Raw genomic sequence first — 24,567 nt, 5'->3', positions numbered from 1 at the left:
CAAAATAAATATTCCGTATAACTCTCTCTCATGCCAACAAAGGGACACCTCTTAGGGTCCCTTCCTATTCTGGGTTCCCTTCTCTCCCTCAGGAATTCATCACTCTCCTGACTGCCCACACTTTAGGTTAGTTTTTGCTTGTTTTGAACATTGCATGAATTAAAACACAGCATTCACATGTACTTAGAAATGCATTCTTTCTGTCTGATGTCTCACACTCAACATCCCACTTGTGAAATTCATTCACGTTCTTGTATTTGGTTTGCACTATAATATTCAGCTGTATGACGGTGCATTCTGTTGCACAATAACATGCCACTGTTGTTGTTTTTTTAATATTTTAAATAATAGTTTAAGCAACATGCAGAAATTTAGAAATATGCTAATACCTTATTTATCCGGTAAGGACTTTTGTGAGTGTCTTGCTACTGATCTACATTTAGTTTCCAGTTTTGCCAATTCAAAAAATGACACAATGAGCATTCTTGTGAATGTGTCCCTGTGCCCGCACTTTTACACTGAACTTCTGGGGCCCCGGCATTGTCCCCAATTGCCAAGGCTGTGGTTTGATGTCTGGTTGGTCAGGGTACATACAAGAAGCAATGAATGCATGAATAAGTGGAACAACAAACCAATATTTGTCTTTCTCCCTTTCTCTATTTCTCCCCCTGCCCCCGCTCAAATCAACCAATAAAAAAATGAATTAAATTTCTGGTTTTATGTCATTCTAGTTTTCTTAAGTTATAGGAGTCTGGCCTGATATTTGAGGTTTTCCTATAATCTTTTATGTCCCAGTCTTTTTCTTTAAAATACAAACTTTTATTGCCCTAGTTAGCATCGCTCAGTGGTTAGAGCACTAGCCCTTGTACTGAAGGATTGCAAGTTCGATTCCTGGTCAAGGGCAAGTACTTGGATTGCAGGTTGGATCCTGCCCTAGTGTGGGAGGCAGCCAGTTGATGTGTCTCTTTCACATTTTTCTCCTTCCCCACTCCCCTTAATCCCTCCCTTCCACTCACTTTAAAAATCAATGGAAAAAAAATCACTTCAGGTGAGGATTGACAACAACAACAAAAGACAAGGGTTTATTTACTTTTACATATTTGTCAAACACCTGTATCTGGAATATACATATATATGTTTTTCTTTTGGTCTGTTATGACAGGTGTCTACCGTAAGATGGATGGAGAAAAGGAGTTACTAATTGGGGTGCAGGCAGTGAAAATCTTTTTAAAGTTGTGTGTGTGTGTGTGTGTGTGTGTGTGTGTGTGTTTAGATAGATTCTTATACTCGACTCAAATGTAAAGACTGATTAAATCACCTATAGCAAATATTTAAGGAATGAGCTAATTTTTAACTTAATTCCACAGCCCTATATTTATGCATCAAATTGCTATTCATTCTCTTTAGGTCAGCAATTTTCAACTGGTGTGTTGCCGCATGCTGGTGTGCCTCCAGAATTATTAAAATATGCAATGCCTGACTATTTAGTTGGGGCACTGACCTCTCTTCCCTTAAGTTGTCAAATAAAAGAATGATAACAGCCAACACCACAATAGCCATCCAGTCCATTGTGAATGAATCAAAATATTAGACCATTTTTTTTTGTCATATTGGCAAAAAAATATATACTATGTCTTTGGTGGGCTGCAGAATTTTGGTAATTAGTTTATCTGTGCCATGAGATAAGGTTGAAAATTGCTACTCTAGGTAAATGAATGAAGTAGGAGCTGTAGGGGCTTAGGGGTAACCTGGGTATGTGGCACTCCTCTGAGATTTGATCACATTGAGCTCATCCCCATACATGTTCCTGCTTGTATAATTTGGACCTCTGCGATCATATCGTGCATATTCGCTCACTTTTCTATCACAGCTCCAATCCTCTGCCATGGCACATTCTTTTTAAAATACTGACTCTACATCTTCCCTGATAATGGATCCTGAACTTTCAATGTTGATAACCATGCTGGGGATAACAAACACACATGCTAAACAGATCCTTTAACATGGTCCACTGCAGATCAAAACATTTCAGCTTTCTTGCCAAATTAATGAAGAAATAATACTTCATTTTAAAAATATTACATATGCTTTAAAAATCAATAATTTTCTTCCTTGAAAATGCTTGCTTAGAGCAGCATCTCCTGCTCCACATGTAAGTGACATCATGAGGCTGGTTGGTACTTGGAAATATGAATCAAATGGAGCAGACTCCCCATGCCACGAACCTTAGGACTTTGCAGAGCGATAGTCGCTGACATACATCATGGATCTCTGAAAAGGGACTCAAAGTGTACAGTGTCTACTAAACTCAGCATGACCAGAGAACTGCCTTCCATTTCACTGTGTGAAGCTAATGTTAAATTTCTTATCATGTCAATAGTTAGCACAATGGAGTAATCTGCGACAGAGCCTGGCTAAACGTGGGCAGAGGCTGAATGTCTGAAATAATAGTTTATTCCAAAAGAATTCTTACAGCTGGTACTTTTTCTTCCTTTTTTTTTTTTTTTTGTATATGTATAAAGAATTTTCTCACCTAGGAGTCAGAAAAAAAGTGGTTTAACCTATTCTACTCCCAGAACTTGCTCTCCCATTTTAAAATGCTTCCCATTGAGAAAATGACCTGTTTTCCTTGGCAAATTTCACTGCACTTAACAAAAGAAGGAAAAAACCCTTCCAACCTGTGTGTGTATAATTTGATTTTATCAGAAGGGAAAATGATGCTAAGTTGGTCACATTAAGCATTTAGCACTAACGAGGGTGATAGCTAAACCAGATTTCATGTCATTAGTGTGTATTCATTACACAGTGTGAAAGCTATCCATCAGTACTGTTTATTAATTTAAATGGACTTTTCAAAAGACAGAACAGAGATCCCTGGCCTCCTGGAACTTAGCAACGTGCTGAGCCTGTGTCTTCCCCTTCACTGCCTGTGTGCCTTCGGTGATCCCTCGTGAGATCTGTGCCTCACCTGTTGACGCTCCTGTGGGTCAGTCATTGGACTATTTATTGATCCTCAGATGGGTGAGGCTTTTAAAGCTGCTTCTTTTGGTACCGTGGGGATCATCACAGTGGTTTGTGAGTTCCTTCACAATTTCATGAGCAAAAACTGTGGCAAATCATGTCCCAGACTTTCTTCCCTTCTCTTTGGCTATGAAACATATATACAAGTATACTTAACACACATACATGTTACAGATACCATGTTAGATAGTATGTTAAATATCACATCATAATACATTATAGTACATTATATTTAACACATACATGTGTGAGTTTAAGTTAAATGTATGTATTATCAGTGTAAGCACTCAATATGGTTTCACAGCATTTGTTCTGATCTTGTATCTAGTTGCACTCTGAAGAAAATTAGCAAAAATCTTGCTCAATACACTTGGCTTGCCAGTGCAGGGAAGACAGTGAGCATTCTTATTAAATCTTCATGGTATGCTTTTCCCAGATTCCCTGTGCTGTATATGTGCATTAATTTGTCAAATAGGTTTGCAGTGATTGACACAGCTTCTTTTTTTAGGGGAGAACTGAGAAAGCTGTTAGCCAGTTTTATTGCTGGATTGAGGTAATAATTGAGATTTTTCTCTCTTATTGAACAACAGATTGGAGAAAAAAAAGACAAGATAATATCATTATGTTAAAATTAAACCATCTTTTAATGTTTTTCGGCAAATGCTAGAAAGTCAAAAGATATTCCTACAAAGCACCCTGCTCATTCCTTTTGTTATCAGTGGAAATTGAATTTACTTATAAATAAAATGTCAATCACAGCCCCACATCAGTATAGTAAGTGCATGTGCACTTCTCCATGACCTGTTTTTTTTTTTTTTTTAACTTGAGTTTTATGTTGGCTCTTGGCTCATGGATTAGTTGACATACTCTTATGTTAAACAGAGAAGAATAACTCTGAGCCTGGTTCATGTACACAAGCAGAGCCAGATTGCTCTGTTTGAACAGACAGTTGTCATTTTAGATTCTTTTAATTCTTTTCTGTTTTTTGAGAGGGAAGCAAAAGAAAAACCAACATGTACGTGGGGAAATGAATGTAACATTTCTTAATTTGCTTAGTGAAATTGTGATCTTATTCAAATTAGAGCTTTTAATGCATTTGCCTCTCACCTGTTACCGAAGGGAAACTAATCCCCCTTTCTTTTTGGTCATCTGCGAATTATTCTTGGTTTATTTTAGTTACCCTGTTTAGTGAAATTGGCCCATGCTTCATTTTTTTTCCCTTTTTCCTTTTTGGTATATTTATTTGGACTTCTAGTATAAAGACTTTAAAGGCCAAAAGAAAAAAGGTTTTGTAATTTTCATATATAAGTAAAATGGTTAGTGAAATACTTTCTCTAAGATGTTTATGGATATCTGGAGACTGATTTGGGCAAATCTGACATTATTACCAGGCTATCATCTTAAACCTAGACTAGTGCATTTGAAATGAGATATTTAAAATATAGAGAACATAGCATGATGAAATAAGAGCCTAATAAAATGTGTTTGGGCCAGCGTCGAAACTCTTTGAAATAGGATATCTAAATAGTGTGCACTTTATCTCAGAGAGACGTGGGTTAGTTCTAGTGTCCAGATGACTATTAAGAGGCTTTGTGCTCTGGAGCATATGTTAATAGAAGGGATCATTTTGGATTAATTTGATGTGAATTAATAAGAGATTCATTTGATGGGAATTGTTTGAAGGTGCTGACATTTAAATCTCAACAGGATTTAAGATGTCCAAAAATACCTTTCAAGATTCAGGATCAATCAATTCAGAGGGCAAATGAAATAGGCATGGATAGCAAAGGAACAGGATCAGACATTGGGTGTATGCAGTTTGAAGCCGTTTACATGAAAAGCCATCTACCATTGAAGTATTGCCCTAGACTCTGAAGAAATGGAAAACATTTAAACTCCCTCAGCAATTCTTGGGTTTGTGAACTGGATAAACAATGTTCCCTTGTATTTTATAGTTCACTTAAGCAATCTGATTTTGATCTGTATATATGGAGTAGACAGCATTCAAAATTTTTTTTCCCTAAACCAATGAGCAAACACATATGTTCTTGAAAAACTGATCTTTATATGTTGTTCATATGGAAACTATCTAGTTTGCTATAGGCCCCATACTTGACCTTCCTTTTATTTTGCTATCACTTGTTTAATTCTTTAAATTCTTTGTGGGAGACTTTTGATCAAAAGAAACAATTTGCAGTTCTTCCCTCCCCCCTTGCCCCCTTCTTTTAATTTTAAAATAAAAGCTTCATGATATGTGTATCTAATAACTCAGAACTCCTAGGCGGTTGATATAAACAGGCATGGAAGAGAGATATATTAAGGAGAAGACTATCACATCTCCTTTGTGTTAAGCTTTGATTTCAAACAGTTGATGGTTTTATTGTATGGAAAAACAATAGGAAAATGTCAGATGGCATTATATACTATGATGATTAGAACTGCTACTTGTAATACAAATCATACTCAGTAGGATTTGAGACTGAGGTCACCTTACACCCTGGGTTGCTTCCTTCACTTTTTAGCCTTGTTGAGGATTTATGTAGATGAAATATTTGGAAAGATACTCAAAAGTTTGAATCTTCTTTGAGAAAGAGGGGATTCTTACAGTCTTTTTCTTTGCTTTTTAAAAATACCTGTCTCAAATTAATGTCCTCTCCCTGAATGTATTTGGCACATAGCTGATGTTAGATATACATTTATTTGAATGAATGAATGAATGAATGAATGAATGAGGCAATATATAACTGAGTGAATGGTAGACATCAGTGGGATTTCTGCTGCCCTTAGGTGTGATGGTTTAATATTTAATTCTTTTAAGGATATCAGATAAAAGTTTTTTAGGGAAAACATTAGAATGGTTTCTAAAGTGCCTATGCCATTCATCAGAACCATTATTGAGTCTTAGAGACAGGGTGCAGTTTAGAAATAATTTATTGTAATTCCCTCGATATAGGGTTAAAAATGGAGGCTCCACCAAAGGGAAGAGGCTTGGTCACATCAATGGTGACTTGAATCAGATTCAGAAACTGGACACATAACTGCTGTATCATTCTTCCTTCTTGGGTTTGATTCTTTAGTACTCTGGTTAGGACAAAAATGCTACTAAGAAGATAGAATTTATAATTTTTACCTTCAAGAGATTTCTCATCTAATGGAAATACATTCTAATTCTCACCTGCATTGGATGGATAGATGAGCTCAATGTTGTTGTTTTTTTTTAACTTCTTTATTGATTTCTTAGTTGATTTCTTTGGTTAAAAAATTCATTTGATTATATATTGCAAGACTTTTTGGAGCAAGTGTTACTTCATAAGTGTGTGTGTGTGAGAGAGAGAGAGAGAGAGAGGGAGAGGGGAGGGGAGAGAGAGAAAAGTAAGTTCATTAATAGTTAATTCACAACATCTTGGTAATAATGGAACACTAGATTCCTTTGCTCTGAAGGTGCCATTCTGAGCGCATGAGTCACAATCTTCTACAGAAAAGGAATTTTTTTCCTACATTGTTTTCACGGAGATAAAGTAGTTACCATAATTATATTTTAAGCTCTAATGCTGATTATTTCCCCCACCTAAACCTGTGGAAATGATACTGTAGCATAGAAACAGTACGGGATCCTATTGTTTTGTTTGTTTGTTTGTTTTTTTTAAATAATAAACTCGTATTAAAAAATGCAAAGAAAGCTTTTAGATTTAAGTTTTAATTTAGAAGGAAACGATTAAGAGTAGGGATTTAGATTTTTGCAACTGGAATGTCTTACATCTCAGTAATAAAAATTAATACAAAAGGGGAATTTTTAAGAAGCTAAATATATTTTAACCCGTTTAAATATCTTGGCACACAATATGCATTCAGGTATATCAGCCTCCAAAGGGGCATTCATGAGTTTGTCTAAGTAAGCAATGATATGAATGTGGAATGCTCTCTGCCCCCAAGCCCTCAGGCCAGTTTTTTTTTTTTTTTAATATATTTTATTGATTTTTTACAGAGAGGAAGGGAGAGGGATAGAGAGCTAGAAAAGTCGATGAGAGGGAAACATCAACCAGCTGCCTCCTGCACACCCCCTACCGGGGATGTGCCTGCAACCAAAGTACATGCCCCTGACCAGAATCAAACCTGAGACCTTTCAGTCTGCAGACCGACGCTCTACCACTAAGCCAAACCGGCTTCGGCTTTTTATTGTTTTTTTTTGGTTTTGTTTTTTTTAAATCTCAAATCCTGTAAAGGACTGAAATTAGTGCCTGGCCAGCGTGGCTCATGGTTGAACATCAACCTATGAACCAGGGGCACGTGCCTTGGTTGCCGGCTCTATTCCCAGTGCAGAGAGTGTAGGAGGCAGCCAATCAATGATTCTCATCATTGATGTTTCTATTTCTCCTTTTTCCTTTCTCTTTGAAATCAATAATTATATATATAATTAGCAATTTGATCCTTTTATCTCCCGTTACATTCTTCAACTCCTCATTATCCAAGTCACTTTTAGCCCCGTTATCTAAATGGTCCTTTATAGAGGGCCTACTATAACTGGTATTTTTAATTTCTTTTTTCTTTCTATAGTCAATTTAATAGAATAAAAAACATTTAAAATGGGTTACCAAATTTGATGTGATTTTATATATATATATATATATATATATATATATATATATATGTATATTTATACATTTACTTACATAAGTGTATTTATGCTACAACTGATTAATTTATATGAGGATCATTAATGCCATATATGCCTCAATAATTTTATTCAGATAAAAAAATGATGGTGTACTAGTAATGGGGGTTTCAAGCTGGTTCGGTTCAGTCACGACTTGATAAGTTGCTTTAGCCAGAGTGGAAATGGAAGACTGCTGCAGATAGCTAGAGAGATAACACAGGCCACCGTGCTTGGTGTTTCTGTAACGCTTGGTAAGGCTCACGTGGCTCTGAGGCAGAACTGCCGATGGCATTGCACTAGTTCTTCTCTCAGCCGCCTGGCATATATCCCGACATGGGAGCCTGCTAGGGCCTGGCCATGGATGCCGCTTTTCCTCAGGCATGACTGTGCGGTCCCAGCAAGTGCCCTTGGTGTCTCTTCTAGAAGCATGCCCCTCCGAGTGTACTCATTAAGGTCTTTTATTCCTGCCCCCCATGTAGGTAAGTATTGTGATGCTTAGAGTTCAGAGGGTTTTAGAGGTTCCATCGTTTCACCAGCAGCCCAGGCTCTGCTTTGAAAATGACTTCCATTCTCTCTCTCTCTCTCTCTCTCTCTCTCTCTCTCTCTCTCTCTCTCTCAAACTATATTTTATTGATTTTTTACAGAGAGGAAGGGAGAGAGACAGAGAGTTAGAAACATCAATGAGAGAGAGGTACATTGATCAGCTGCCTCCTGCACACCCCCCACTGGGGATGTGCCCGCAATCAAGGTACATGCCCTTGACAGGAATCGAACCCGGGACCTTTCAGTCCGCAGGCTGACTCTCTATCCACTGAGCCAAACCGGTTCCAGCCTTGCTCGTGCTTTTTATCAGGTGTCTTCCAAGCAGCCTGCAGTGCGGGCATGGCGATGTATGTTCAGTGTGATACATTTGAGTGTGTTTACATCACTTAGGAAGGAAAATGTTTTTGTTTTGCTTTGTTTTGCAGATGTATAGATCACCTCTCAAAATGTCTTCTGTGTCTTCCGAGCGTCTACTAAGACAATTGCATTAGCCTCCTGCTAGTTGACTGATAGGATTAATACTTGTAAAAAAAAAAAAAAAAAAAACATTCTAAAGCCACATGCCTTATGAAGTCAATGCTGGGTATGATTTTACAAGTATGTGATCTATTTTTTTTTTTCAAGTGAAAATGTTAACTGGGAAAGTTCTTGGCATACAGTGGAACATCATGCAATCTGTTATTTGTCTTAAAGATAATAACTTGAGGGTGGCTATAGTCCTTTGGCATCTAACTCATGATTTGTTAGGGGAGTTTCTTCCACTTAGAAGTATTGCGAATGTGCTTATATTTACATAATATGTCATTCTGAAAAATTACGGTGATATAATTCCAGTAGAAAATTATTTTTTTCTATAGCTACTTCAAAGTGTAGTCAACTAAATTAACCACGATATTTTCTTTTAAACCCAACTCAAAAGATCAGGCCCCTTCCCCCCACTACAAAAAATAAAACCAAAATGACCTTTCTGATATGTCTTTGAAGTTCTAGCAGCTCAATTCTTTGTGATATATATTATTAAGAGAACTATTCAACATAAGGAATCCGTGAGTCATATGGGTTCTAAAGGCCTGTTTTTGGGTAGAGGAAGGAACTGAAATTTGAAAGAATGATAATTTAATTAAATCACATTTTCCCTCCGTCACTATAGATACTGGTTGAGAAGTACTTAAACTATGACCCTTACTTTACTTCACAATCACAATAAATGAGCATGACCCACTGTTTTTGTTGTTCTGAAAAATGAATTACGTTGTTCAATATTAACATATTTATATCTATTCACTTTTAAGTACTTTGTCTTCTGTCCCTTGCTGTGTAAAATGCTGCTGCCTTTTCAAATTACCTTGGCATTACTATAGTTTCTTAATTTTCTTTTAAGAATCTTAATGAATTGTAATATTTCATTCTCGTTTCTTCATGAATCCTGCCTTTGGCTGTTTTTTATCTTTTTTGTGTGTAACCTTATTAATTTCGTTTTGGTGCATCCTTGCTAGATTTTATTTATATTTAGGGAGAAATATTAAAATTTAAACGATGTGGCTTTTCAGTACTTGTCCAAGCAAAAATCACATTGCAGTATTTCTAATGGCCTTATGTGCAATTAAAAACAAACAAATAAACAAACAAACAACAAAAAACACCCAAGAAGTTCTGGAGGGAAAGGCAGACAATGACTGTGCCAAATCACCATATGGTTATATGTAGGGATGGCTGATGCTCCATAAATTAGAATGGTTTGTTGTGTAAACTAAGTTAAAAAGGTATATTTTTCTACTCAAACGCTTGTGTTTTAAATGATTACTGATTTCTCAAACTTCCCTCTTATTCTTTAATTTTTCTTTTCTTTACTACCAATAAAATGGCCCTCAAGTCTTCCATGGGCTTCTACAAGTTCCCAACTTCTCCCACTTCCCACAGAAAACTACACGTCTCCTAAAACTTCGACATTCACAAATAAGACACTAACATGCAAACCTTAAGAAGCAAATGAGTTAGCCAGTGTTCCAGTGTAGAGACCAGTGGTAATGCCACCAAAGGTGAAGACCATGTTCCTTCCCCCGCCCCTCAGAGGCCTGGCAGGTCTTCATTGCCTCTTGCCCTTGACTGCCGACTTCAGCCCTTCATCCTATAAATGCTTCTTGTTTGTTTTTTTTTAAATAAATCTTTATTGTTCATATTATTACAAATGTTCCTCATTTTTTTCTCTCCCTCCATTGCTCCCCTCTACCAGGTTCCCACCCAACCCTCTGCCCTTTCCCCACCCCTCATTGTCCTCATCCATAGGTACACAGTTTGTGTTCAGTCTCTTCCCACACCCCCCACTCCCCTTTTCCCCAAGAATCATCAGTTCACTCCCCTTCCATACCTCTGATTCTATTATATTCACCAATTAATATTGTTCATCAGATGCTTCTTGTTGTTGCTGCTGTTATTCCAAGAACGAAATTCTGTAGATACTTGGTGACTAGCACTATTTATTTCTGTATAAGAAGAGCAATGTACTTCTTAAGTACAGTTACACTATTTTCTTAAAATATACTTTTATTTATTTCAGAGAGAGAAAAGGAGAGGAAGAGAGAGATAGACCCATAATGAGAGAGAATCATAGATCAGCTGCCTTCTACTGGGGACTGAGTCAAAAATCTGGGCATGTGCTCTGACCTGGCATCGAACCGTGACGTCCTGGCTCATACATTGATGCCCAGCCGCTGAGCTGCGCCACCTGGGCCAGTTACACCACTTTTGTCATTATTCAATAGAGTCAATATTGATCTTATAAGTGACTTCTTATACTCTTAACTGGTAGATTATCTTGACTTAGTGATTCCTATGATAAAAATTTTGATTGAGCCAAACTGGTTTGGCTCAGTGGATAGTGTCGGCCTGCGGACTAAAAGGTCCCAGGTTCGATTCCGGTCAAGGGCATGTACCTTGGTTGCAGGCACATCCCCAGGAGGGAGTGTGCAAGAGGCAGCTGATCGATGTTTCTCTCTCATGGATGTTTCTAACATTCTATCCTTCTCTCTTCCTCTCTGTAAAAAATCAATAAAATATATTAGAAAAAAATTTTTTTTGATTGAGCAGCTTTTCAGAAGCAAAGGCACACCCATATATATATCACGCCAGAGTGGTTCCCTTAGCACTTGGGACACGTTATAGATGAAAAAGACTGACAGGTTACGAATTTGGATTTGCTCAGGGCATTTTGGATAATCATGGTGTCACTAATTGTTAAATCGGACCCTGTGCAGAGCTGGCTAGCCCAGAAGCCTTATTGAATCAGTCTGCCACAGGTGGGTCTTTCCACGGGACATTCAGGGTGACAAGCTCACCCAGCACTCATTGGTTTTCAGCCAGGGGAGGGGAGGTTCAGAAACACAGACCAGGAACCTCAGTCCTCAACTAGCCGTGATTGCTGCCTCCTTTACTGACACAACACAAATTGTTTCTTACTCCTCCTGCCCTGAGAGTTCTGACTCATTAGACTCTAGCAGAGGAATCTGTCACTGTGTTCTTATTTTGACCCCGCTCACTGATGCCACCAGCTTGAAAGGCGCAGCTGAACTAGCATGGGATGGTGGACCGTAGGGAATTGCTATTATTTTGCCATTTTGAGCTATAAAATGGCAAGGTCATATGGTTTAATTTAAGATTTTACTTTGGTCAGCTTGCAATGTGTTCCTGATGGTGGAGTCGGTCCTGTTTCCGTCAGTCTGTGCATGGAGACCTGGGTCTCAGTTAGATTCCCCATCATTCTGGGAGAGTTCTGACAAAACCCAACCTGGCCACTCTGATGCATACCAGGTCCTCTTCCTCACTTCAGGCCCTGCCTCCCTCCCCCCTCCCAAAGGGGCTTAAAGAACTTGAACAGCAGGGCAGAGGCGAAACATTTCTTATCCTTCACTGCGGGAAGTACTGAGGCGGTTTTCACTTTGTTTATAGCATGCTATTTCTATATTTTGACTATGATGATATGTCGGTGGAAACTATATATCTCAGTTGCGCAGTGTGTAACAATATTGAGTTCCAATTTATGTTGTTTATTTACACTTACATACATAAACATGTAATGTATATTCTATAAACATAAACATGCATGTGTAGTCTACAAACCTAATATGTATACACACTCTACATAATATATAACATATATAACTGTGCAGGCATCTGTATATATCACTGAGTATCGCTGAAGAAAGAGATGGAGCAAAATTATAATTGGCAGGAAATGATAACTCATAGGAAGGATAGAGCTAGTAATAATTAATCCTTTAGTATTCATAAAACCATTTAAAAACTACATGAGCTACTCTACAAAAAAAATTCTAAATGTTAATTGTTGGCTTTACTCTCAATTTTTTTGTTATTTTTAAAAAGGAAGGTTGGTTTTTTTCCCCCCCTGCAGGGAGTTTATTTATTTATTTTATTATTATGCTCCTTAACAAGCCTTGAATAGAATAAATAAAATGTTCTAGATTAGATATCATGCCTGCCACCTTCAAATAACCCTGTACCTTCCTTTTCCTTATATGTTCACAGATATGGTCCGGAAAAAGAACCCCCCTCTGAGAAACTTTGCTAGTGAAGGCGAGGGCCAGAGCCTGGAGCCTATAGGTGCAGAAAGCAAGGTATCAGCGAAGAACAAAGAATTCTCTGCAGATCCGATGTCAGAAAACGCGCAGCAGAGCGACGCTGCAGAGCTAAACAACAAGGAGGAGCAGAGCTTGCACGTCCAAGACCCACCATCCAGCAGCAAGAAGGACGCAGCAAGCTCAGTCCTGAATGAGAAGCCTGGCTTCAATTATGAAAGCCCCGGTAAGGGAGGAAACCTTCCCTCCTACCCACATGATGAGGTGACAGATAGAAATATGCTGGCTTTCTCGTCTCCAGCTGCTGGGGGAGTCTGCGAGCCCTTGAAGTCTCCTCAGAGAGCAGAGGCAGATGACCCCCAAGATATGGCCTGCGCCCCATCCGGGGACTCGCTGGAGACGAAGGAAGACCATAAGATGTCACCAAAGGCTACCGAGGAAACGGGGCAAGTGCAGGGTGGTCAAGCCAATTGTCAAGGCTCGAGCCCGGTGTCAGTGGCCTCCAAAAACCCACAAGTGCCTTCAGATGGGGGTGTGAGACTGAATAAATCCAAAACGGATTTACTGGTAAATGACAACCCAGACCCGGCACCTCTGTCTCCAGAGCTTCAGGACTTTAAATGCAATATCTGTGGCTACGGTTACTACGGCAACGACCCCACAGATCTGATTAAGCACTTCCGAAAGTATCACTTAGGACTGCATAACCGCACCCGGCAGGACGCTGAGCTGGACAGCAAAATCTTAGCCCTCCATAACATGGTGCAGTTCAGCCATTCCAAAGACTTCCAGAAGGTCAACCGTTCCGTGCTTTCTGGCGTGCTGCAGGACATCAATTCTTCGAGGCCCGTTTTACTCAATGGGACCTATGATGTACAGGTCTGTGCTTTGTATTGTGGTCTCTTTGCCCACACCAACTTATTACTAATGGTATATGAATGCTTACATGCATGTTCAAGTTGAGCTCCCAATTCCAAAGGGATAGCTTGCTAGTCCAGCAGAAAAGATGGGCATACTTCATTGGCTCTTTCAACCTGATGTGTAGCCAGGGTTATCTTTAACCTGTCATCATGGAAATGAATCCCAATATTTAGGTAATGTTGGGAAAAGTGTTTTCACGGAATAGCGAGACTTTGGATTTGACCTCCTACATTTATTTTTTTTTAATATCAGTCATTTTTATCCACTCAATAGCTACAGTGCATTTGATCTAGACCTGTCTATATTTCATGGTAATTTAATTATTTTTTTTTCAGTCTTCTAAAAATGGCACTGATTTTTTCGGGTCTGCATGATAGTGACTCATATTTTGTTCAACTTTTAGATTGGTTGGTCTTTTGCTGTATTCTTTGTATAGTCTTTTCTTCTGTGGGCTTTTTCCTGTGTCTTGGATTAGAATTTGATTTTATATTCAGCCTAACATCAAATTGGACTAAATGTAGGTCACATTGACAGATACAAAAACAAATTACGGAAAAAGCAACATAATTGCAAGTGAAAATTTGGAAATAAAATTGCATTGATGAAAAAGAAGCCAAGGTGATTGTAAGTACTTAGGGACTCTGGGCCAGTAAAGCATTCCTTTTTGCAGTTAAGGAATACTTTCATAATAATTTTTGAAAGTATTTACAAGTAATTTAGATATCTACTTTTAGTAAACGTGGCATACCTTTTTGACCTACTCTCTGTCTTTAGGTTATGGCATATGTAGAATGAAAAAAAAAAGCTATTTAAAGTAGAATGAACTGCAGAACAGACTCTAAAGAAATATACTTATTTTATTTTATGTTAAACGTAGTCAAGACTCATGGTCAACTTGAGAAAAGTGAATTAGTTGCTATTATAGTGTGTAGGTTTTTATTGTGTTATTATGCCAGATTTCAAAGCATATTAGGCTTAATATTAACCTTCTTTAGGAGTGATTAGAAGTATCAGAGACCTAATGATTTCAGATCACACTTAATTGGCTTCCTAAATTTTTGAAATTATCAAACATTTTTATCAACTCAATAGCTACAGTGCATTTGACCCAGACCTGTCTATTGACCTAGCATCAATCAAGCAAAGCAGGCAAAGGGATTATCATTAAGAGGTAGTGAACATATTTGCAGTCCTTAGAAGAAGAATCAGAAGAGAAATTTCCAAGTCCTTTGAAAAGGTCAGAATGGCAATCTTATCATTTTAAGGGAGGCATAAAGAACTCTTAAAAAGCCAATTTCGTCTTATAAGCTCTCTTACAAATTCCATCTTACTTTGTGAATTTCCACAAATAGAATTATTTCCATGGAGCAGCAAATTAAGTCAACATAGCTATTATGCATGAAAGCTACATGCTTTGAACTGCTGTCTCATTAAAGATCATTCCACTGCCTTATGTCAGGTACACTCCGCTGTCAAGCTCCGATTGTAAAATGTGCTTTAGATAAAAGGGTTAGAAGTGAATCATGTCAGTATGTGAAATGGCGTTTTATAATTAGCAAGTAATATGATGTTAATACCTGGATTTCCGGCTGGAGTTTCAGTTTGTTCACTCTAGGGACAACTTCTGAGGGAAGCTGATCTGTGCTGTCAGGAAGGCTCTAAAAGGAAGATTACCAAGGCCCACAGTTTGGAAGAATTCGGATTTTTAAACACACTTCCATTTCCCTCAAACCGTTATTTGCTAGGTCCTCGGTTATTTATAGTAAAGTTTATGTTTGGGTAGAATGAGCTGGACACTTTTCCTGGGCAGTGATCTTAGAAATAAAACAGATGTGTGAGCTATCTGAGTTTGAACTAATAGAACTAGAAATAAAACAGCTGATCCCCGACTGTGCTTGTCTACTAAATCCTAGCAGAAGCCCAGAGCAAAGAAGACAGAGAGGGGCAGGAAAGAACCTACAGGAAGATAATCTTGTTAAGATCTATTTTTTTTCCCCTCAAAGAGAAATAATATGACCAAACATAGAAAAAAATAAAACAAAAACAATCTGTGGAAAAAGTGGGCAGTTATTTCAGAAACACAACTAAAATTTAGAGACAGGTCTAAAGAGAGTTAACTTTCTTCCATTAGGGAAGAGAACATCACATACCCTTGTAGGCCAACTGCTGATCCTGAATGCTTTGCACATATACCAGATGTTGATGCAAAAGCATGACTGAAGATAAGTAACTTATTAATGCTTTTATGCTGAGATAAATATTGAACAGCTTCCCTGGATGCATAAATCGAAGAAAAGCACATCTGAAATCGCCCCTTTTTCCACACGTCTGTGTTGCTGAAATGCTGTTGGAGGGCTTTGCGACGTGTCACTTGAATTGTGTGGAGACTAAAAGCTGTGGGTGATAAACTGCTGACTGTAGAATGTCTTTAATGCATTTTCATCAGAAATTTAGGGTACATTAATAGCATGTGTGTTCTGATAAAAAAAGATGCTGGTAAGTAAGACTATTGCAGACGGTCATCATTCAATTCTAGGAATTACTTAGATCAATCTGTAATTTAAGCTAATTGAAGTAATAGATGAGCAATTCATTAATCTTTTTCAATTAAATTGGCTTTTGTTTTTGTGGTGTGTTTTTTTTTTTTTTTAAACACTCAGGACAGTTGGTGGTTAATGATAGATTTATGACATTTTAGGCCAAGAAAAAAAGGAACAGGAGACAGAGTACAGGACTTAAAAACTCTGTGGCTTTGATCTGTATTTTGGTTTGACATGGTTGGTTTTACATAATTTGATCTGTGTGCAAACATGAGATATCCAGTTGGGAAGAAGAAATCATTTAAACAAAGTTCAAGATTTCCAGTTCTACGCTCAGATACCTTAACATATGTTTGGGGGACTAATTGAAGTTCAGACATATTTGCATTGACAATACCCACTTCTGTGACAATTTTATTAGCAGTTATGAAGTCAAAAAAAGAATTACACATTTGTAAAAATAACATCCAATAACAATGCCACTTTGTCCTGCATAGTAGTTAGAGCTTCTGCTGGATAAGGGCCATCATAAAACTGGGATGGTCTTTTCTGAGTCTGTGGAAATCAAATGCCCACACCACTTTGAGGCATATGCCCAGCCCTGACATCAGGAGAGCTGTGGATTCTGTACCAGGAAAAAACTAGAAAAGATACATCAGCAAAAAAGATAGAATGCAAATATGTTCACGAGCTCAGAGCTAAGTGACTTGACCTGGATATTAATTCCTCAAGTTTTAAATGTTTCCTGCCTTTTTTTTTTTTTTCTTTAATCAATTACTGTGCTTAAATCTTTAAAAGTCATGCATGTGGCACGATTGGTAAGCCCTTCATGTAATTTTTACTGCCTTCTAGTCAGCCTTTGAGGCTCACAGAGAGACCAATAATAGGACAAGAGATTGAGTTCTTCAGAACGTAATTACAACTTCTTTCTTTTTAATCTGCTTTATTATGCTTACATTGAAGCCATCTCCGAGCGTGGAGAGCAGAGCTGTTAAACGCGGACTGTGCCGTTTCATTAAGCTTAATGTGCTGTGCATCAGGACGTGTGTGTCATCTTTATGGGGGACTCTTAGGCCTCAGACCAGGTTATAAAAGTTGGAGTCCTGTCAAGTCGTGCTTCCCACGGGAAAGTGTTTAGTTGTCCTGGGTTTATAAGTGCTCACGATGTGTAGGTTGCCTTTTCAGATGACTAAGCCTTTTTCTGCGATTCCGCCTTATTCAGGACTCCCGAGAAGGTAGCTATCAGATTCCAGCTATTAAATTCATGCTGGCTCTTAATGAAATTCTAAAGTTCCCTGAAGAACGACACTGTGAACTTCCCAGTTGCCTGTCTTGCGTTGGATCTGAGAGCACTACATTTCTGTTCTGTAAATATTTTTATCAGAGTGGCACAATGTGTCATGTTTAGAAGCAGGAAGAACAGATTTTAGAGATAGGAAGTCATCCTTTGTATTCACATTTCCAACATATTTAACTCTGAGCTTTAAAGATCCGTAACATATGCCAGTGCATTCATTTGAACAGGGGGTTACAGTTTGGGCTTGGGGAAAAAAAGAAAAAAAAAAATCAGAGAACATTAATCTCATTTGGGTCTATTTTGACTTTTCTTGAATTTTACTTCCAAATATTTATTTTTTGCCTTGCCGTTTTCTTTGATCTGGAGTAGGAGGGAAGTTGTAGATCTTAGCAGGTTCTGTTTCTTTGTTTTCCTGAGTTGAGGACAATTGCACTTCAGAAGAACTGGTGAATGAGACTTTAATCACTTCAGACTGTCTATAGAGCTCTGAATGTTTGGCATATAAACCGTCCTTATATTCAGGACTGTGTCCCTTTAACAAGTAATAAAGTGTGCAAAATGAAACATATGCTCACCCTAAGGCCATAAAACAAAGCACAGTTTTGGCATTTACCAGGTTATTTTCATCCTGGAGACGGCCAAGCTGGATAACGCAGCCACCCAGGTGGAGTGGAGTAGTTGGAATCCCTCTACCTGCTCCATGGTTAAATCTCCATTTGGCTGTGTTACATGAGGGTCAGTAGGATAAATGTCAATTTCTCTTACATTTTTTTTTTTTTTTTGGTTTATGCGCTATTGTTTAAAGAACATGTATCGCTTTCTTGAACGTCAGTATTTCTCTCTGGGCAGAATGTTTAGAAGAAGAAACGGTTATCGGTGCAGCCAATCGGATTTAATGTTATTTAACTCTTAATAAAAATTCTATCCTCTAATGGCTTGCTCTCCTAACCATATCAAGTCAACTGATTATTTAGGGCCTTTTGTTTCTTGGGCCATTGCAGTTCCACTATACAAGCAGCTGTTGAAAACGGGGGGACTTAAGTGTGTGCCAACCCCAGGAAAGTTTGGAGAAAGGTAATTCCCTCTCATTTTTTTAGTTTCCTTCCTGGAGTCTATTTCTGAGACTGATTAAGCCATAGAATTCTTGAGTTCTTCATCCTAGGATGTTAAAGTTCGAAGTGAGTGCTGTGCATTTTCAGAGTATCAGAAAAGACCTTTGTTTAATTTTAATTGGAAGTCAGGTGTAAAATTAATTTTTGTATTACCTTTCATTTGATCTATTCTTCTTTCATCTGTTAGCTTACATAATCAGAATTGCACCTATCTTCTGCTTTTCCCCCCTTTAATTTTGGAATCGCTCCTAATAATAGCTAACATCTATTAAAGGTTTCATACATGCATGTGTAGCTCTAAGCTCTTTGCATGTACTAATTAACTCATCTTCATAAAAAGCCTTGAAGTTGACACTACCATTATGTTTATTTTTATTTTTTTAAATGAGGAAACAGGCATAGAGGAATTAAAGCGACCTGCCCAAGATCACACTGCTGTGAAAGGGGAGTAAATAGCATGTATACCAGAGTAGCTGGGCTAGGAAGCTGGTCTTTAACTGCTCCTGTGTAGTGCCTCCCCAAGTATAAGACTGAGTTTATTACAACTAGAATAGCCATGAGACATAGGCCACCTGCACGTAGGGAGGGGATGTAAGGTGCCACACAAGAGTTGTGATGTGTATAATGTATGAATCACAATGAACTTGGGGACATAAGTGATGTCTCTGAGGTTATCTTATCTGTGTCGGGTAATGCTGCCTTATTAGAGCTTGCTAGGCTTATAGTTGAAATCACTAAAAAGAAAATTAATTTTGCTGATTTGCCTTTTTTTTTATATTAGTGTGATTCCTTTGCATTGGTACTTCTGCTACAGAATCTCTTTCAGATAGAGTGAACAAGGGCCACATTTTGATCTGATCAGTCAAGGGTGATGCAATGTCTGGTCTCCAAATTCAGTGGCATGTCATCCACACATTTGATTTATTTATATTCCCTTCCTTTTGGAGAACGTTGCTTTAGGAATTTATGATTTGACATGTGGTCTGAGAGTTGTAGCATCCTCTTCTAGTTACCAGGCACAATCTTGGTGGGTTTGTCTATGAAGATTAAATGGTAAGGAGATGCCCCCGCTCCCATGAGTGGGGTCCAAGGCTGTGTAATGAAAATTTAACTTTTGCTTAGGAGTGAGTTCTCTCCTAAGCAAAAGTTAAGTTCTCTCCTTTTAATTTTTTAATTAAAAATTCACAGGAATTTTTAATTAAAAAATTATTTATAGATCAATTTTCCTACATTTTGTAGGAAGTGTAGGCAGCGGAAATGTCAGCATATTTTAGAGTGTGGAATTTGAGTATGTTACATACCCCACCCATAAATGGAGCTGGGGATTTCCCTGGATTCTGAGTGTGAGGGAAGAGTGAGCTACAGTGAGGAGCTTGAGAATGCAGAAATGGTTTACTTGTCTACCTGCTGTTCTCCTTGAGTATTAGATGATTTGCTAATGTAGGAGTTAAGGACACTAGAATTCTTTCATTGGCCCAGTAACATATTTGGGAATCCTATCTAATAAAGAGGGAATACGCTAATTGACCTTCACACCCTCACAAAGATGGTGGTGCCCACAACCAATAAAGAGGGAATATGCTAATTGTTGCCATGGCCTCAAAGATGGCAGTGCCCACAGCCACAAGATGGCGGCACCCAGTACCCTCAGCCCTGCTGTGTGCCTGCCTCCAGAGTCCCCCAGTCACCTTAGAGCCCCCCCCCAGCTTCCCAGGGCTGTCCCGAGGCGCAGGTAACCAGGGCCAGCCAAGGCTTGCACTGCAGGCAGTGGCAGCAGCAGAGGTGTGATGTGGGCGTCACCTTCCCCTGATCACCAGATCACCTCCCACCCCTGAGGGCTCCCAGACTGTGAGAGGGAGCAGGCTGGGCTAGGAGACCCCCCACTCCAGAGCATGAATTTTCATGCACCAGGCCTCTATTTTTATAATAAAACAATGGTTTGTTCTAGGACTTGTGATGGGTAACTGAACCTTGATATTCCCCTGGCATCTCAAAGTCAACTTGTATAAAACTAAAGTTGTTAATTCCTTCTCTTATGCAACAGATTTTTTTATTTTTTATTTTTTTTAACCATTGTTCTTTTCTCCCATTTTCTAGTCAGTCCCACTGGAAATGTCAGTTACCTGGGATTACTTTCTGATAGGTATCTCTCCCCAAGCAGTTGATTGGTTTGTTTCCTCTTCTTTATTCTTTAACTGCCAACACCCTTCTGGCTTATTTAGTAAATTCTTAGTGCTTTCTTTACTTATTTTCTTTTTCTTTTCCCTTCTCTTCTGTTCTCTTCTTGATTCCCTTCCCTTCCCTTCCTTTCCCTTTACATTCTTTTTCTCTGTCCTTCTCTATCCTTTACTTCTTCCTTCCTTCCCTCTTTCCTCTTTCTCTTTCTTTAAGTTTTAAAATTTTTTATAAATCAATTTTCCTACATTGTGTAGGAGGTGTAGGTCTGCTTTGTATAAAAACCTTATCATTTTATATAAACCTGTATAATTAAATATAGACTTTCCAATAAGACATTTCTTTTCCATATTCTTTCTCACCCCACCCCCAGCACCCCTGCACATTTCCTGAGAACCACTTCCCTTGTTTCACCCTTATTTCTGCTTTATACTCATTTTGTTTCCTGCACCTGAGAAACCTTTCCATGACCACTGCCTTTGAGATTCATCTCAAATGCTAATTCATCTGTCCACAGCTGCCCTGTCACCTCCTTCCGGAAGCCTTTGCTGGCCTGCCCGCCTACGCTAGGTCTCTTCCCCTGTGTTGTCATGGAACTCGGTACATCTCTCAGCAGAAGCACATATTCCGCTGTTGTTGTCATCGATTGTGAGCTGTCGGTACTAAACTGCAGACATCTGTCTGGGGCTTTGGACTGTGTTGATTCTGTGTGTGTCCCTAGAACTTGGCACAGTAGGCATGCAACAACGCACCCTTTCCAGGAGGAAGGATGCTCCACAGTGATCTGACTCTCTGTTTTTTCCCATTAAGACACTCTTCAGAGAACACATGCCATTTTTATTTATCTCTATGAGGAGCCTGTGGTGATGGTGAGTCAGTACATGGAAAATACACAGTTTTGTAATCCACTTGCCCTGCATTTTGTTTTGTATTTCGCCCCCTCTCCCCCAAAGATTGTCTTCCAAATTATTGAGACTGACTTTGAGATTTATTACTATTCTATCAGCCCAAGTACCAAATAACCATGGAGAATTAGTTCAGTATTACACTGAGTAAAATGAGAAACCAGGGTGGGGCTTGACTATGTATTACTGTCATTAAAAAAAGCTGATGATTAAAAAAAAAATGTATGTGATTAAGAAATGCAGTATTTTTTCCTCAAATTTGTCCCATTATACCCTTTCTGTGCGGCTCAGTTAGATGAGTGTTGTCCAATGGATCCAAACGTCATTGGTTTGACTTCCAGTCAGGGCATATGCTTGGGTTGCAGGCCCGATCCCCAGTGGGGAGATGCAGGAGGCAGTGGATGTTTCTCTCTCCCATAGATGTTTCTCTCTTTCCCTCTTCCTTGATCTCTCTCTCTCAAATCAATAAACATAATAAAAAGAAATCTGTCCCTTACACCCATTTAAGTTTTAGTTTCCCCTCCAAAAAACGTTTGTTGGTGCTTCTAAATCAGATGGGAAGGGTGTTTATTCCAGTTATTCCAGTGACACAAGGCAGTGGCTGTGACGGCATGAGACTGAGATGACTGGCGTCTGATTAGACCTATTATTGAACTTTTTCAAAAGTCTCCATCACGATACATCATTAAGGCATATTTAGGCTCCAGTGTTTTTTGAGGCACAGTACTATGCAGAAACATCCCCTCTGTAGATTAGTGCATTAATTCTGACTATAGTAATTTTCAGTCAAGAGTGGCCCTTACAGATTACTTCACTTTTTTTGTAACTTCAGTATTTGAACAGTAATTTTTTTTAACACTTTAATTTTTTTAACACTTTAATTTTTTTTTTTTTTTTTTACCATCAGCTCATAACCTCAAGCCATCTTAAATGAGTACCCTCCTAATTGTCCCTCTGTTGCTGTCAATTATAGTCCTAGAAAACGAACCACATCTAAGGAAGATTTTGTGTTTAGTTAAACAACTTTTTTTTTGTTCCATTGAACAGAAGTACATGTGCTAAAGTGTCATTTTAAGAGTTTTGAGGCTTTAAAAAAATATTTTCCGGTGACCTATTAATTTAAATTATTCTTACAGGTTGTTCCATATTATTAAGAAGAGAGAAATAAATTGAGGTTAAAGACCTTGAAAAAAAAAAGCCAACCACTTATATTTTTAATGTATACGCTGAAACATTTTTGTGAAAAGACCTATGTATATGAGTTATAAATGAAAGCCATGGAATATACCACATAGAAGGAATCATTTTTAAAACCTAAGTTCAAAGTAGAAGAAAAAGCCATTATGTTCTCAATCGGTGAAAATTAATTTAAAATATGTCCTTGTTCATACATTAACATGGGTGTTTCTTTATATAACTCTAATTCACCAGCAGTGGCTTCATAGTAATTTGTTTTTGGGCAAAAGATGGATTTCCCTCCCCCCTATTTTTTGAAGAAGGCCATATGTGTCAGGTGGAGCCCATAATAATGGCGCCATCAATTACTATCCCTTGTGTATTCCAGGTTCCTTAGGGGCCTCAGTGAGATATTTCTCCGTGTGCCCATCTATTCAGTCTTTTCTTCCCATTGGCAGGATACATTCAACCGGATAGTTCATTTCATTCAAGAATAATTCCGTTTATGTGACTGGGTACTGTAGAGCGTACTGTCTACTGTGGCATTCACTAGTCACGTGGGGCTCTTTAAATTTCAGTTCATTAAGACTAACTGAGTGAAAAATGTATAAAAACTACTTACATTAGAAAAAGCAGACAAAACCGGTTTGGCTCAGTGCATAGAGCGTCAGTCTGCGGACTGAAAGGTCCCAGGTTTGATTCCAGTAAAGGGCATGTACATTGGTTATGGGCACATCCCTGGTAGGGGGTGTGCAGGAGGCAGCTGGTTGATGTCTCTCTCATGGATGTTTCTAGCTCTCTATCCCTCTCCCTTCCTCTCTGTAAAAAAAAAAGAAAAAAAGAAAAAAAAATCAATAAAATATTTAAATAAATAAAATTTAAAAAAAGAAAAAGAAAAAGCAGTTCCTCAGCTGCACTGGCCCTATTTCATGTGCTCAGTAGCCAGATGTGCTCGTGGCCACCATGGGCTTGGCAAGCTGCAGAACATTTCCTTCATCTCAGAAAGTCCTCTTGGACCTCTCTGGCCTAGATTCTGCAAATCACTCTCAGGCCCATGTACTCCCTGGACCCTCACAATAATCCTGTAAAATGGCAAGGTGTGCAGTATTGATTATATCTGTGACGATGAGGATATGGAGGTGCCAGGAGATTCCATAAAGTGTCTTTCCACAGAATTTGGCTTACAGAATTTCCCTCAGGAACAAACAAATGCACCTAAAGCTAAATGCAGATGACTAAAGGATTTTAGCTACAAATTTTTATCTTTATCTGTGAGTAATTTAAAGGCAGAGAGGTGGTCCAGCTTGTTTACTCTTGTAAATTGATATTTATCACAGAGAGGGCACAGTTAAACTCTCGATAGCTACTTAATACTGATTGCGTGAATCAGTAGTTGGTCCAAACAGAATTTACAGTTTAATAGAAATTGTAAAGTGTAGATATACCTATCAAAAGGACTACTGAATTAATGGGTTACAATTAAAGTTCTGGTTAGCTAAAGAAGTAAATTTGAAACTTATCATCTTTATTCTGCTTCTGTTCTCTTGTCTAGTACAATCATAGCTAGGGGGTATTTTTTTTTCTATTCCTTGCTGAGTTTAACCGTTTGAAAAGTTTGAGATAATTCTTTG

The 24,567-nt window shown here is 38.4% G+C and overlaps 1 protein-coding gene across 3 annotated transcripts in view; it reads left to right on the top strand.

The window, feature by feature from the left end:
* Positions 1 to 24,567, top strand: part of TRPS1 (transcriptional repressor GATA binding 1) — a 229,276-nt gene that overhangs the window by 32,178 nt on the left and 172,531 nt on the right. For 2 of the 3 annotated variants that reach the window (XM_036436819.2, XM_036436818.2), the window contains exon 2: positions 12,761 to 13,689. In XM_036436819.2, the coding sequence (XP_036292712.1) occupies positions 12,763 to 13,689 (927 nt within the window). In that variant the 5' untranslated portion in view covers positions 12,761 to 12,762. Of the gene's footprint in view, positions 1 to 8,643; positions 8,816 to 12,760; positions 13,690 to 24,567 lie in introns of all 3 variants that reach the window. The other variant, XM_036436815.2, reaches the window with a different exon arrangement.

The sequence above is a fragment of the Pipistrellus kuhlii genome, unplaced genomic scaffold (assembly GCF_014108245.1).
Source record: "Pipistrellus kuhlii isolate mPipKuh1 unplaced genomic scaffold, mPipKuh1.p scaffold_m20_p_14, whole genome shotgun sequence".
Taxonomy (NCBI): Eukaryota; Metazoa; Chordata; class Mammalia; order Chiroptera; family Vespertilionidae; genus Pipistrellus; species Pipistrellus kuhlii.
This window is presented reverse-complemented; position numbering and strand designations above follow the sequence as displayed.